Below are 14,065 nucleotides of genomic sequence, written 5' to 3'. Positions count from 1 at the left end.
GTGGGGGGGGGCGCCGCGCTGCGGGAGGGGCGGGGAGGGGGCGCCGCGCTGCGGGAGGGGCGGGGAGGGGGGAGCGGTGAGGGGGGAGCGCTGCGCTGCGGGAGGGGCGGTGAGAGGGGGGCGGTGAGGGGGGAGCGCCGCGCTGCAGGAGGGGCGGGGAGGGAGCGCCGCGCTGGGGGAGGGGCGGTGAGGGGGGGTGGGGAGGGGGGAGCGCCACTCTGCGGGAGGGGCGGTGAGGGGGGGGCGGTGAGGGAGCACAGGGTCATCTCCACTAGTCAATACAATGAAACAATCTAATTGGTCAGAATGGCCAGTGATGTCAAGTATGATGTCAACAAGAGGGGGATTGTCACCGGCGCCCCAGCACCCAGCAACGGTTGCCCTGGTGATGGTTGCTGCCCTGGGAGGTGGCCAATGGGCCGGCAGTGGCCGGAGGTTGGCGGTCAGTGTGCACAGGCCAGCTTCGGGCCCTTCACTTGCTGACCATTGATGTGGGCAGCATGAGGCGGACGCTGGTGATCAGTCCTGGGGAGGCAGCTGTGGCCACAGCCAGCGTCTCCTGCCGCTACTTCAAGTGTGCCCTCCGCTTCCTGTCCCAGCACGTCTACGTCATCACCGGGGTGGCCGTCACAGGTGAGGGCAGCCCGGCCCCAACCGGAGGTCTGTTACCTGGGCAACGCAGCCACCAGCCCATGCACAGCAAGAGCCCACGCTCAGCAGCACGGCTGGCACTTCCCTCCTGCTCTCCGTTGCGGAAACAACGGGCCGCGGGGATTCTTCAAACACCAGCCCCTCCACGCACCCTCTCTCTCCTCCCTGTGTCACCCCAGGGGCTTATCTGAGGATACGTGGGCCCTTGAAATATCATCCCACAGCACGGCACTCCCTCCTCACTGACCCTCCCGCAGCAGGTACTCCCTCCTCACTGACCCTCCCGCAGCAGGTACTCCCTCCTCACTGACCCTCCCGCAGCAGGTACTCCCTCCTCACTGACCCTCCCGCAGCACGGTGCTCCCTCCTCACCGCCCATCCTGCAGTGTGCTGCTCCCTCCTGACAGCCCCCCCACCACAGCACAGCACAGCGCTCCCACCTCACCACCCCTCCCACGGCGCAGCTCTCCCTCCTCACCACCCCTCCCACGGCGCAGCGCTCCCTCACCACCTCCACGGCGCAGCGCTCCCTCCTCACCACCCCTCCCACAGCACTCCTTCCTCACCACCCCTCCCGCGGTGCTCCCTCCTCACCACCCCCCAACAACAGCACGGCGCTCCCTCCTCACCACCCCTCCTCTGGCGCTCCCTCCACACTACCCCTCCTGCAGTATGCTGCCCCCCCCGCCCCCGCCACAGCACAGCGCTCCCACCTCACCACCTCTCCCACGGCGCAGCAGTCCCCTCACCGCGCCTCCCGCTGCTCGGTGCTCCCTCCTCACCACCCCTCCTGCAGAACAGCGCTCCCTCCTCAACACCCCTCCCACGGCATGGCGCTCGCTCCTCACCGCCCCTCCTGCAGCGTTCCCTCCTCAACACCCCTCCCACAGTGTAGTTCTCCCTCAAGTTTTGGAAAGCTGTGTGGAATTGGGACAGGATTGTGAGGTCCTTGAGCATTTCTCTGTACAAACTCCATGTGCTGGCGACTGATTGGGATCGTGATTGGTGCAGACTTCTGAGGTGTGTGTGTGTGTGTGTGTGTGTGTGTGTGTGTGTGTGTGTGTGTGTGTGTCACACACAGCCTGCATTTGTTTCCCAGCACTAGTCACCCTTGAGGAGGTTGCAGTGAACCATCTGGGTACTTGCTGATGTAGCCTGGGTACCTGTGTCTTTGGTTAGCACAGAATGTTAATGGGGACTCAGCAACAGAAACGCAATTGGATGCCAAAGGTGGGTGGTTGGACTCTCTCTCATTGGGAATGGTCAATGCCAGATACTTTCATGGTGTGCTCACTGGCCATCATGCTGCATGCAGGCATGGACTGCTTCATTGACTGAGGTTTCTCCTCAGCAGAGAACTAGTCTGCCAGCTGTATCCTTCAACGGTGGTGTCACCAAGTCATTGAGGGAGAAGAGGGGCCATAATGGGGTTGTGAGATGGGAGAGGAATGAAGAGGGGCATTCCCTCCCCCTCTCCCTCCCCCTCCCTCTCTCCCTCCCAACCCATTATCTTCCCTCCTGTCATCCAGGAAGAGGTTGGGATGGGAGAGGAGAGGATGGGAGGGGAGGGGATGGGAGAGAGCGGGTAGTGGGGCAAGGGAAGGGGAGAGGGGGAGAGGGGAGAGGGGAGGGGACAGGATGGGAAGGTTTGGCAGGGACAGTGACGGTTAGGATGTCGAGGGGAGGGGAGGGGATTCAGGGAGAGATCACAGCCCTGGTGTTTGTGCTGAATCCCACGTCATTCCCAAGGCACAAGCTTCCTGATCTTACGGAACTGGCTGGCGGGAGGTGTCTGCCACTGCACCAAGCGGATGGATGGGAAAACCGTGATCATCACCGGAGCCAACAGGGGGATCGGGAAGGAGACGGCTCGAGAACTGGCGAGGAGAGGTAGGTGGACGTAAGCCTCCCATCCCCCTGGCACATGGTCCCAGGAACAGACCCGAACACAGACTTGACACGGACCCTGACACAGATCCATGTCCGAACTGGGCCCCAGAATGGACACGGACCCAGATACGGAATAGACATGGTCAGAACCTGGAGACAGACACCACCCTGCCCAAGCATCGACTTGCACCAACTCAATCCCCGACACACACAGACCTGTCCCAACACAAACCCACCGTCCCCACCCCCACCTACCCTTCCCTAACCAGCTCCCACCCTGAATCCCCACATCACCAATTCACGCCCCACAGCCCCAAACCCTCCCCATTTCCTAACATTCCTCCCTCCCTCCCGCACCTCACCCTTGCCCACCTTCCATCACTACCCCTCTTGCTCTCACCTTCCCTCCTGTCTCACTTCCCACTCACCCTCCCTCATCTCATCTACCCCTCTCCCTTACCTCATATCGCCCCTTCATCTACCCCTCTCCCTCTCCTCTCTCACCCACTCTCCTCCCCCTCTCTCCCATTCCCACACCTTCCCCTCCCCTCCATCTCCCCCTCCCCACCCTCCCCTCTAACTTCCACCCTTCCCTCCCCTACCCTCCCCTCTCCCCGCCCCTCCCTCCCCCCATCCCACCCCTTCCTTGAACTCCCACTCCCTCCTCCCCTCTCCGCTACCTCCTTCCCCTCTCTCCTGCCCACCCTTTCCTCTAAAACCCACTCCCTCCTCCCCAACCTACCTCCCCTCTCTCCCTCCCCTCTTTCCCCTCACCTACCCCACTCCCCACCCCCACCCTCCATCCCCCCTCCCCCACCCCGTCCCCACACTCCGTCCTCTCTCCTACCCCTCTCCCCTCCCCTACGACCCTCCCCACTTCCCACCCCCATCCCCACTCCCAACCCTCCCTCCCCTCCCCCTCTCCTATACCCAAACCCCCATCCCCACCCCCACCCACCCCTCTCTCTCCTACCCCTCTCCCCTCCCCCGTCCCCACCCCCACCCTCTCCCCTTCCCCTCTCTCCTTTACCCCTTGTCCCTACACCCACCCTCCCTCCCTCCCCTTCCCCTCTCTCCCCACCCCACCCCACCCTCTCCCCACCCCACCCTACCCTCTCTCCACCCCGAGGGCGTGCTGCCCTGCTGCAGGAGCGCGTGTGATCCTGGCCTGCCGGGACCTGGAACGTAGCGAGCAGGCGGCCGAGGAGCTGCGGATCAGCACCGGTAACGAGGGCGTCGTGGTGTCCCGTTTGGACCTGGCCTCGCTCGAGTCCGTGCGCTGCTTCGTCAGGGACATGGCTGAGACCGAGGGCAAGATCGACATCCTGATCAACAACGCAGGTCTGTGTGGTGAGGGGCAGGGGGAGGGAGAGGGTGGGGCGAGGGGGCGTAGAGGGGAGAGAGAGGGTGGGGCGAGGGGGCGTAGAGAGAGGGGAGAGGAAAAGTGGGTAAAAGGTGAGGGGGAAGGTTGGGGGAGGGGGGAGGGTCTCCCCTCATAACAAAGTCCTCCAATCCAGGCAACATCCTGATGAATTTCCTCTGCACTCTCTCCAGCACAACCACCTCCTCCCTACAGTGCAGCAACACTCCGTGTCTAACCCGTGTTTTATACAGCAGTAACATCATGTCCCAGCGCTGTTTTCCATGCCTGGCCTATGCCACCTGCATGTCCACTTTCAGGGATCTGTGGACTTGTACCCCACAGTCCCTCTGTTCATCCACACTCCCCACAGCCCTTCCATTTACTCTTTTACACCCCACCTGTTCGCCTTCGTCACCTCACCCTCGTTGGGAATAAATTCCATTTGCCAACACTCCAACTTTCCATCCGATCGACACCCTGCTACAGCCTTAGACAACCTTCCTCACTATCCACAACACCAGCAACTTCCGTGTCATCCACGATCACACCTCGTACGTTCGATTCCAAGTCATTCATACACATCACAGACAGCAAAGGTCCCAGCACCGATTCCTGGGATACACCACCGGTCATAGGCTTCACAGTAGAGGGCAATCGTTCAGGAGTTTGGGTGAAAGGTATACGAGAGAAGGGTCGGTACAATCTCAGGGCATTGATCAATGCCAGACTGAACAACTGGGGACTGTGGGAACAGGCCAGAGGGGCTGAACAGCCTCTTCTCACCATCTGCTTTCTTTCTCACCCTCTCTCATCCACCTCTCTCCCTCACTTCCTTTACATCCCCTCTCCCTCTCACTCCTCTCTCTCCACCCCTCACCCCACTCTCATACCCTTGCCCCTTCTCTCCACTATCACCATTTTCTCTCTCCCCCTCTCCCTACCACTTCCCACCATCCCTCTCTCTACCGTCCTTCACCCAACCCCCTTCACCATCACCTCTCTCCCTTCTTCCTATCTCCCACCACCACCCCTCTCTCTCACCAACCCCCCCCTACCCTCCTTCACCCAACACCCTCTCTGCACCCCTTCCACCTCCTTTCCCCCTCCCCAGGGGCTCCCATTGGACCGAGACAGGTGACAGAGGACGGCTTCGAACTCCAGATCGGGGTCAACCACTTTGGTCACTTCTTGCTAACCATCCTCCTGCTGGATCAGCTGAAGTCCAGTGCGCCGAGCCGAATAATCAACGTCTCCAGCCGAGCCCACAGCATCGGTGAGAGAGGCAGGGGGTAGGGCTGGGGGTGGGGAGTGGCTGGGGGTGGGGGGGAGCATTGTATTGTGGGAGGGACAGTGAGGGAGCTTTGCATTATGGAGGGGCGATGTCAAGTTGGACATTGTGGAGATGTTATATTCCGTCAGGGACTTTATCCCTGGGCTCTGTCTGCTCCCTGAAGTGGTTGTAGAGGAGCTCCCCGTCGAGAAGGCAGCAGTGTGTGTCGCTGGTGACCTGGAGCCGACAGTTAAACCTCACTAAGTACAACAGTCAGGAAGTCACATTGCAGTCACGTTGTGCTGAGCACAGACATGGTGGGCCGAAGGGCCTGTTCTCTGCTCTCCTGGTCTATGTTCGATCCAGTGGAACCGGCGCATTCTCAGCCTGCTGTCTGTGGGCTTCTGCAGTCCACCAATAATCAGCTGCGTTACAACTGCCCTGACTTCCAGAATCTTCCCAGGGCTTTGAGACCCTCTGGGGGCAGGATGGAGGGGTTATGCTAGTGCCCACCTCCCCCCCCCCACCCCGCCTGCCCTCAGTCTCTCTTTCCGAATCTCTCCATCTCCCTGCAAATCTCACTCTTCCCCTGTCCCGCTCTCTCTTCCTTTGTCCATCCCTCCCACTGACCCTCTGCCCTCCTCTGATCCACCATCTCTCCCCACTGCCCCCTCTCTACCCCTCCATTCCATCCACTCTCTCTCTTTCCTTTACCCTCACACCATTCCTCCCCTATGCCGACTCTCCCCCTCTACACAACCCTCTCCTCCCCACTCACGTTCCTCCCTCCCTTCCCATCTCTTCCCCCTCCACCCCTCCCATCCTATATACCCCCTCCCTCTCTCTCCACACCCCTCTCCCTCCATCCCTCTCCTCCACCCCTCTTGCAGGCAAGATTCGCTTCAACGACATCAACATGAAGGACAGCTACGATTCACTGGTGTCCCACTGCCAGAGCAAGTTGGCCAACATCCTCTTCACCCGCGAGTTAGCTCAGCAACTGCAAGGTGAGGCTGGGAGTGGGGGCAGGGGTGGGTTCAGCCCCTCCCCAGACTGTGGGAGGGTAGGGTTGGTGGGTCTCAAGCAACACACAGTGGGGTAGCCCTGGAGTTCAGTCAGTGTGGAGAGTAACATCTACCACAGACCTGGCCCCCAGCACTTGCCACATTAGACATTTGAGCTTAAGGCTGTTGCTTGGAATCCTCAAGCTTGCTCCCAGCAACCCTGGGAATCGTACGGAGCAAACCCAGACACCACAGGGCTGAGGGTACATAACACACCAAGCCTTGAGTTAAACCTGGGAGTGGGTGATAGGACAGAGTAGAGGGATCTTCACTCTGTGTCTGACCCCGGGAGTGTGTGATGGGACAGTGCGGAGGGAGCTTCACTCTGTGTCTGACTCCGGGAGTGTGTGATGGGACGGTGTAGAGGGAGCCTCACTCTGTGTCTGACCCCGGGAGTGTGTGATGGGACAGTGTAGAGGGAGCTTCACTCTGTGTCTGACCCCAGGAGTGTGTGATGGGACAGTCATTACTCACCAGTGACATGATTGATCGGCGTTTGTGCTCTCAGGGACTGGAGTAACCGTGAATGCGGTACACCCTGGCATGGTCTGGACAGACATGGTCAGTTGCATGATGCATCATCAACCTCTCTTGGTCCGTTTGATTGTGGCTCCATTCTACTTCTGCCTGAAAACACCCAAGCAAGGAGCCCAGACCAGCATCCACTGCGCTGTGGCACCCGAACTGGAAGGGGTCACTGGACAGTACTTTAGGTGAGTTCACACCGAGTGTCACCTCCAAACCCAGGCTCAGGACAGGAGCAGATTCCTCCAGTAACTGTCCACACCCTCTCCATAAATATCCAACTCTCACTCTTTCTCTGCCCTCTCTCCCTCCCTATCTGTGTTTTTGTCTCGCATAGGATCAGAGTTGTTACAGCACAGAAATGGGCCCTTCAGCCCATCTCACCCACGCTGACTCTTTGCTCATCTACATTGATCCAATTTGCTAGCAGTGGGTCCCTCTATGGCTTCCCTATCTGTGCATGTCTAAATGGCTCTTCAATGTAGTGACAGTATCCAACTCCATAGAACCATACAGCACAAAACAGGCCCTTCGGCCCGCCATGTTGTGCCATCCATCAAACCACCCTCACACTACCTAACCCCTTCCTCCTGCATATCCCTCCATCTCACATTCCTCCATATGCCTATCCAACAAGCTCTTGAACCTGTCCAATGTATCTGCCTCCACCACCACCCCAGGCAGTGCATTCCATGCCCCAACCACTCTCTGGGTGAAAAACCTCCCCCTGACATCTCCCCTGAACCTCCCACCCGTAACCTTAAAGCCATGCCCTCTCGTCTTGAGCATTGGTGCCCTGGGAAGGAGGTGCTGACTGTCTACTCTATCTATTCCTCTCAATATTTTATATACCTCTATAATTCTCCTCTCATCCTCCTCCTTTCCAGTGAATAAAGCCCTAGCACCTTAAGCCTCTCATATTCAATACTCTCTAATCCAGGCAGCATCCTGGTAAATCTCTTCTGCACCCTCTCCAACGCCTCCACATCCTTCCTATAATGAGGTGACCAGAACTGAACACAGTACTCTACTCTTAAACTCAATCCCGTGACTTATGAAAGCTAACATCCCATTGGCCTTCTTAACCGCTCTTTCCACCTGTGAGGCAACTTTCAATGAACTGTGAATATGAACCCCCAGATCCCTCTGCTCCTCCACACTGCCAAGTACCTTGCCATTTACCCAGTACTCTGCCCTGGAGTTTGTCCTTCCAAAGTGTACCACCTCACACTTCTCCGGATTGAACTCCACCACCTCCTCTGGCAGTGACTTCCAGATATCAACCCCTCTCTGTGTCAAACACTTACCCGAGATCCCCTTTAAAACTCTTTTCTCTCACCTTAAACCTACGCCCTTTTGCTTTTGATACCACTACCACAGGAAAAAGACTATTTACCCTATCAATGCCTCTTATAATTTCACATGCCTGTAACAGACCACCCCTCAGCCTCCTCTGCTCCAGGGAAAACAGGACCAGCCTCTCCCCATGACTGAAGTCCTCCCATCAGGCAACATCCTGGTGAATTTCCTCTGCACTCTCTCCAGCACAATCACCTCCATCCAAAAGTGTGGTGACCAGAATTGCACACGCTTCAAAGTGCACCCCAACCAGTACTTGGTAAAGTTGCAACAATAACCTCCCGACTCTTATATTCTATATCCAGACCTATGAAGGCAAACGTGCTGTATGCCTTCTTCATCACCCTACCCAGGTGTGTTGTTGCTGTCAGGGAACTATAGACTTGGACACCTAGGCCTCTCTTCGTCAACATTCCTTAGTGCCCCACCATTTACTGCATATGCCCTACCCCTATTTGACTTCCCAAAGTGCATCACCTTGCACTTGTCAGGATTAAATTCCATCTGCCAAAGCTCTGCCAAACTCTCCATCTGATCTGCATCCTGCTGTAGTCTTAGACATCCATCCTTACTATCCACAACACCCCCAACTTCCATGTCCTCTGCAAACATAACCATACATCCTACATTCACATTCAAGTTATTGATAAATATCACAAACAAGGGTGCCAGCACTGATCCCAGTGATACACCACCGGTCACAGCCTTCCAATCAGAAAACCAGCTTTATATCACTACCCTCTGCTTTCTATCACCAATCCAGTTAGCCAGCTGGCCTTAGATCCATGTACCTGAGTCTTCTGGACCAGCCTACCATGTGTGACTTTGTCAAATGACTTCCTCAAATCCAAAAAGACCTCAACCACTTTGCTTTCATCAACCTTCTTAGTTACCTCCTCTGATAACCTACTTTATCTATACCTCCCATAATCTTATAAACCTCCATGAGGTCACCCCTCAGCCTCCTCCTATGCTCCAAGCCTATCCACTCTCTCCTTGTCAGTCCATTGCAGGCAACATCCTGGTGAATATCTTCTGTACTCTTTATAATGTTACATCCTTTCTGTAGTGTGGCAACAGGAACTGTACATGATACTCCAAGTGTGGCCTGGTGGGAGAGGTGCTGTTGGAGTAGCCTGGGTGAGTAACCGCCGTGCATTTTGTAGATGGTGCACACTGCAGCCACTGTGTGCCAGTAGTGGAGGAAGGCAGTGTTTAGGGGGGTGGATGGTATGTCGATCAAGTGGCTGCTTTGCCCTGGATGGTGCCAAGCTTCTCAAGAGTTGTTGGTGCTGCACTCACCCAGGCAGGTGAGGAGTGTTCCATCACACTCCTGACTTCTGGCTTATGGATGGTGGAAGGGCCTTGGGGTGTCAGGAGGTGAGTCACTCACTGCAGGATCCCCAGTCCCTGACTTGCTCTTGTAGCCACAATACGTATACTGAGTTTCTGGTCAGTGATGACTCAGAGGACATTGATGGCGGGGGACTTGGTGATGGGAATACCATTGAATGTCAAGGATAGATGGTTGGGAATGGACATTGCCTGGAACTCTGTGGGATGAATGTTACTTGTCACTTCTCAGCCCACGTCTGCATGTTGTCCAGGTCATGCTGAGAGTATGGACGCTTCATTTGCTGAGGAGTTAGAAATGGAATTAAACCTTGTGCAATCATCAGTGAATGTCCCTACTTCATAGGGAAGGTCATTGATGAAGCAGCTGAAGAAAATTGGCCCGACACTGCCCTGGGGAACTCCTACATCCTGGGACTGGGACAACCACAACCATCTCCCTTTGTACAAACTGTGACTCCAACCACTGGAGTGTTTCCCCTTGATGCCAGGCACAGTCAAATGCTGCTCCCTCAAGGACAGTCACTCACACCCCACCACTGTAATTCAGCTTTATGGTCCTTGAACAAGACCTGGAGCAGTTTTTTCCTGGTCAAACCCAAACTGAAGATCAATGAGTAGGTTACTGGACAAGATTATCTTGTATTAGTGCTGGTCTCTTCCACCTTCGCCCACGTCACAACAAAGAACACACTTTCTTAGTCTGACCAAATGGAAGCTGATCTTCCCGGCTTCTCTCTCCTCCCCTTCCTGCCTTCCCTCCCCTCCTCTCTTCCCTAACTCTTCCCTCCTTCCCTTTCCCCCTTCTCTCCCTCTCATCTCCTCCTCCTCTCCCTTCCTTTCTCCTCCCCCCCCCAACATCCCACACTACCCTCCCTTCCACCACTGTTTCCCTCACCCTTGCCCACCCTCCTGTGGCTCCCTCCCCTCCTCTCTCCCCCTCCTACCCCTGACCCACAGTGACTGCATGGTGAGAGAGGTTTCCTACTACGCCCAGGACGACTGTACGGCTAAGGCCCTGTGGGACCTGAGTATCGAAATGGTGCGCTTGGAGATCTCACCGAGCACCATCAACGACAGTCTGTACTGGTCGATGTCACACCTGATCCGAGGGACCAATGTCAAGAAGAACCGCATTTGCGTTTATTGAGCTAGTGTATGTGTACTGCAGAGGAATAAAGAACAGCTTATATCCAGTCTGGTATTGCTGCCTCCCGCTACCTGTCTCCCTCTGTGTTCCCCACTCAACACTGACACCCCGACACCCCAAGAGAGGTAGGTGAGGGTGTCACAGAGCCACAGAGTTATACAGCAGGGAAACAGGCCCTTCGGCCCAACTCATCCATGCCAAGTTGTCTACCTTAGCTCGTCCCATTTGCCTGCGTTTGGTACATATCTCTCTAACCTTTCCTATCCGTCTATCTGTCCAAGCGTCTTTTAAATGTTGTAATTGTACCCACTTCTACAGCTTCCTTTGGCAACTCGTTCCATATACTGACCACCCTCCGTGTGAAAGACTTACCCCTCAGGTCCATTTTAAATATTTTTCTTTTCACTCTATGCCCTCTGATTTTGGACTCCCCAACCCTGAGAGAAAAACTGTGACGTTCCACCTTATCTATGCCCCTCATGATTTTATAAACCTCTATAAGGTCACCCCTCAGCCGCCTTCGCTCCAGGGAAAACATTCCCAGCCTGTCCAGTCTCTCCTAATAACTCAAGCCCTTCAATCCCAACATCTTAGTGAATCTTTTCCGCACCAGATCTGCGCACAATATTCCAAGTGCAGTTTCACAAACTACTTGTACAGTTGTAACATGAAGTCCCAACACTTGTAATTAATACCCCTTCTGATGAAGGCAATCATGCTATACATGTTCTTCAACACCCTGTCTACCTACACTTTTACAAATTTATGTATCTGCACCCTTACGTCTCTCTGTTCTACAACACTCCCCAGTGCCCTGTCGTTCACTGTGTATGTATGTCTGCCCTGGTTTAACTTCCCAAAAATGCATCACTTCGCACTTGTCCAAGTTAAACTCCATCTGCCATTCCTTGGCCCACTTTCCCAGTTGATCTAGATCCTGTTGTAACCTTAGACAATCTTCTTCATTGTCCACTATACCACCAATTTTGGCGTCATCTGCAGGCTTACTAATCATGCCGCAAGGTAACGATGCAGCTCTATAAAACTCTGGTTAGACCACACTTAAGAGTACCGTGTCCAAGTCTGGTCGCCTCATTATAGGAAGGGTGTGGAAGTGTTGGAAAGGGTGCAGAGGAGATTTACCAGGATGCTGCCTGGTTTAGAGAGTATGCATTTTGAGGAGAGACTAAGGGAGCGAGAGCTTTACTATTTGGAGAGGAGGATGAGAGGAGACATGATAGAGGTGTACAAAATATTAAGAGGGATAGAGTGGACAGCCAGCGCCTCTTTCCCAGGGCACCAATGCTCAATACAAGAGGGCATGGCTTTAAAGTAATGGGGGGGAAGTTCAAGGGAGATATCAGAGGAAGGTATTTTACCCAGAGAGTGGTTGGGGCATGGAATGCGCTGCCTGGGGCAGTGGTGGAGGCAGGTACATTGGTCCAATTCAAGAGATTACTAGATAAGCATATGAAGGAATTTAAAATAGAGGGATATGTGAGAGGAAGGGGTTAGATAGTCTTAGGCAAGGTTTAAAGGTCAGCACAATATTGTGGACCAAAGGGCCTGTACTGTACTGTGCTGTTCTGTTCTATGCCACATACATTCTCAACCAAATCGTTAATATAGATGACAAACAACAGTGGACCCAACACCAATCCCTGTGGCACACAGCTGGTCACTGGCGTCCTGTCTGACAGACCCTCTGACTCCTTCCACCGAGCCAATGTTGTAGCCAATTGGGCAGGTCACCTTGGATCCCATGTGATCTAACCTTCTTGACCAGCTCTCCATGAGGGACCTTGTCAAAGGCCTTGTTAAAGTCCACATAGACAACATGTGGAGACTGTGATATGGGACTGGGAAGCTCGGGAAAGGTGGGGAATAGGAGCAAAGACTAGGAGAGTAGGAGGTAACCAGAATTGGGTGAGCAGTATCAGCTGTTGAGTGGAGAATGCCAGTTCTAGTCATGAGCTCTACTGCAGAATAACTGGTGCTTTGAACAACCTCCCGCTTCGGACAGTCCCTCTGTCACTTCCCCAACTGAGGCAGCTGATACGGTAATGTGGGGAATGGGCTGCAGTTGAGACCACATTTGACACTGGAGAAAGCATACTGGCACATGTGAAATTTCTGCCCAACAACAAGTCTTCAACGGGAGAATAGGTTACAGGGAAATAACAGGAGGGATGAGAGCTAGGACAAGGTTGAAGGGCCAAATGGACTCCTTTATGAGAAATTGCAAAAGTGGGTCCCTGAAGCCACTTTTCCTGCTTGGAGAGGGTTCCGGAGATATGGAGAGGTGTAGCGACTGGAGGGAGTTCCAGAGAAGGGGAGGGATGTAGGGGCCAGAAGGGGTTACAGAGACAGAGAAGGGTGTAGGGGCCAGAGGGGGTTACAGAGACAGGGAGGGGTGTAGGGGGGTTAAGAGGGGGCTTAGAGGTGTAGGGGCCGGAGGGGGTTACAGAGACAGAGAAGGGTGTCGGGGCCGAAGGGAGTTACAGAGATGGGGAGGGGTGTGGGGGCCAGAGGGGGTTAGAGACAGGGAGGGGTGCAGGGGGCAGAGGGGGTTACAGAGACAGAGGTGTCGGGGCTGGAAGGAGTTAGAGACAAGGAGGGTGTTGGGGACAGAGGGGGGTTACAGAGACTGAGAAGGGTGTAGGGGCTGAAGGGGGTTTCAGTAACGGGGAGGGGTGCAGGGGACAAAGGGAGTTACAGAGTGAGAAGGGTGTAGGGGCTGGAGGGGGTTTCAGAAATGGGGAGGGGTGCAGGGGATGAAGGGAGTTACAGAGTGAGAAGGGTGTAGGGGCTGGAGGGGTAACAGAGACAGAGAAGGGTCTGCCACACTCCCCTCCCACCACCATCTCAATCTCCCTTGGGATTCCCTCTCTTCCCTGCTCTTCTTGCTCCATCTCCGTATTCTCTCTCCGTGCATTTATGCTCTCACTCCTACCGTCCTGCTCTCCCTCCCGCCGCCCTGCTCTCCCTCCTACACTTTCTGCATCTCGCGTCCTCTGCCCCCTCCACCTCCAAGTTCTGCTCCCTGTCTCCCCCACTCTTTCTTTCCTGCCCCACCATCTCTCTCTCTCTCCCCCTCTGCCTCATCCTCTCATCCTGTCTCTCCACCTCCCCCCACCTCCCCCCCACTTCTCTCTGAACTGCTGGTTCCATTTCTCCTGTCTGTAGATGACAAGATGCTGCCTTGGGGAGGACCTTTCCACCCAGTCCTGCCCAGCAGGCTGGTGTAAGTGGTATAAGGCGAGAGGAAGGAGTTTTAAAGGGGACCTTGAGGAGTAAGTTTTTTTTTTACACAGAGGGTGGTTGATATCTGGAATGTGCTGCCAGAGAAGGTGGTGAAGTCAGAGACACTCCCTAGGTTAAGGAGGCATTTAGACAGGCACCTACAAAGGCAAGGCAGAGAAGGATATGGTCCTAATGCG

At 55.1% G+C, this 14,065-nt stretch overlaps 1 protein-coding gene across 1 annotated transcript; it reads left to right on the top strand.

Moving 5' to 3' along the window:
• Positions 1–500: 500 nt before the first annotated feature.
• On the top strand, positions 501–10,625 carry LOC127586487 (retinol dehydrogenase 12-like). The gene is made up of 7 exons (XM_052044502.1): positions 501–633; positions 2,401–2,541; positions 3,691–3,882; positions 5,016–5,177; positions 6,065–6,181; positions 6,747–6,951; positions 10,436–10,625. The coding sequence occupies exons 1-7, from the start codon at positions 501–503 to the stop codon at positions 10,623–10,625; spliced, it is 1,140 nt and encodes a 379-aa protein (XP_051900462.1).
• Positions 10,626–14,065: the final 3,440 nt, after the last annotated feature.

Source organism: Pristis pectinata, chromosome 37 (assembly GCF_009764475.1).
Source record: "Pristis pectinata isolate sPriPec2 chromosome 37, sPriPec2.1.pri, whole genome shotgun sequence".
Lineage (NCBI taxonomy): Eukaryota > Metazoa > Chordata > Chondrichthyes > Rhinopristiformes > Pristidae > Pristis > Pristis pectinata.
The sequence above is the reverse complement of the archived record's forward strand: the minus strand, read 5'-3'. Positions and strand labels throughout refer to the sequence as shown.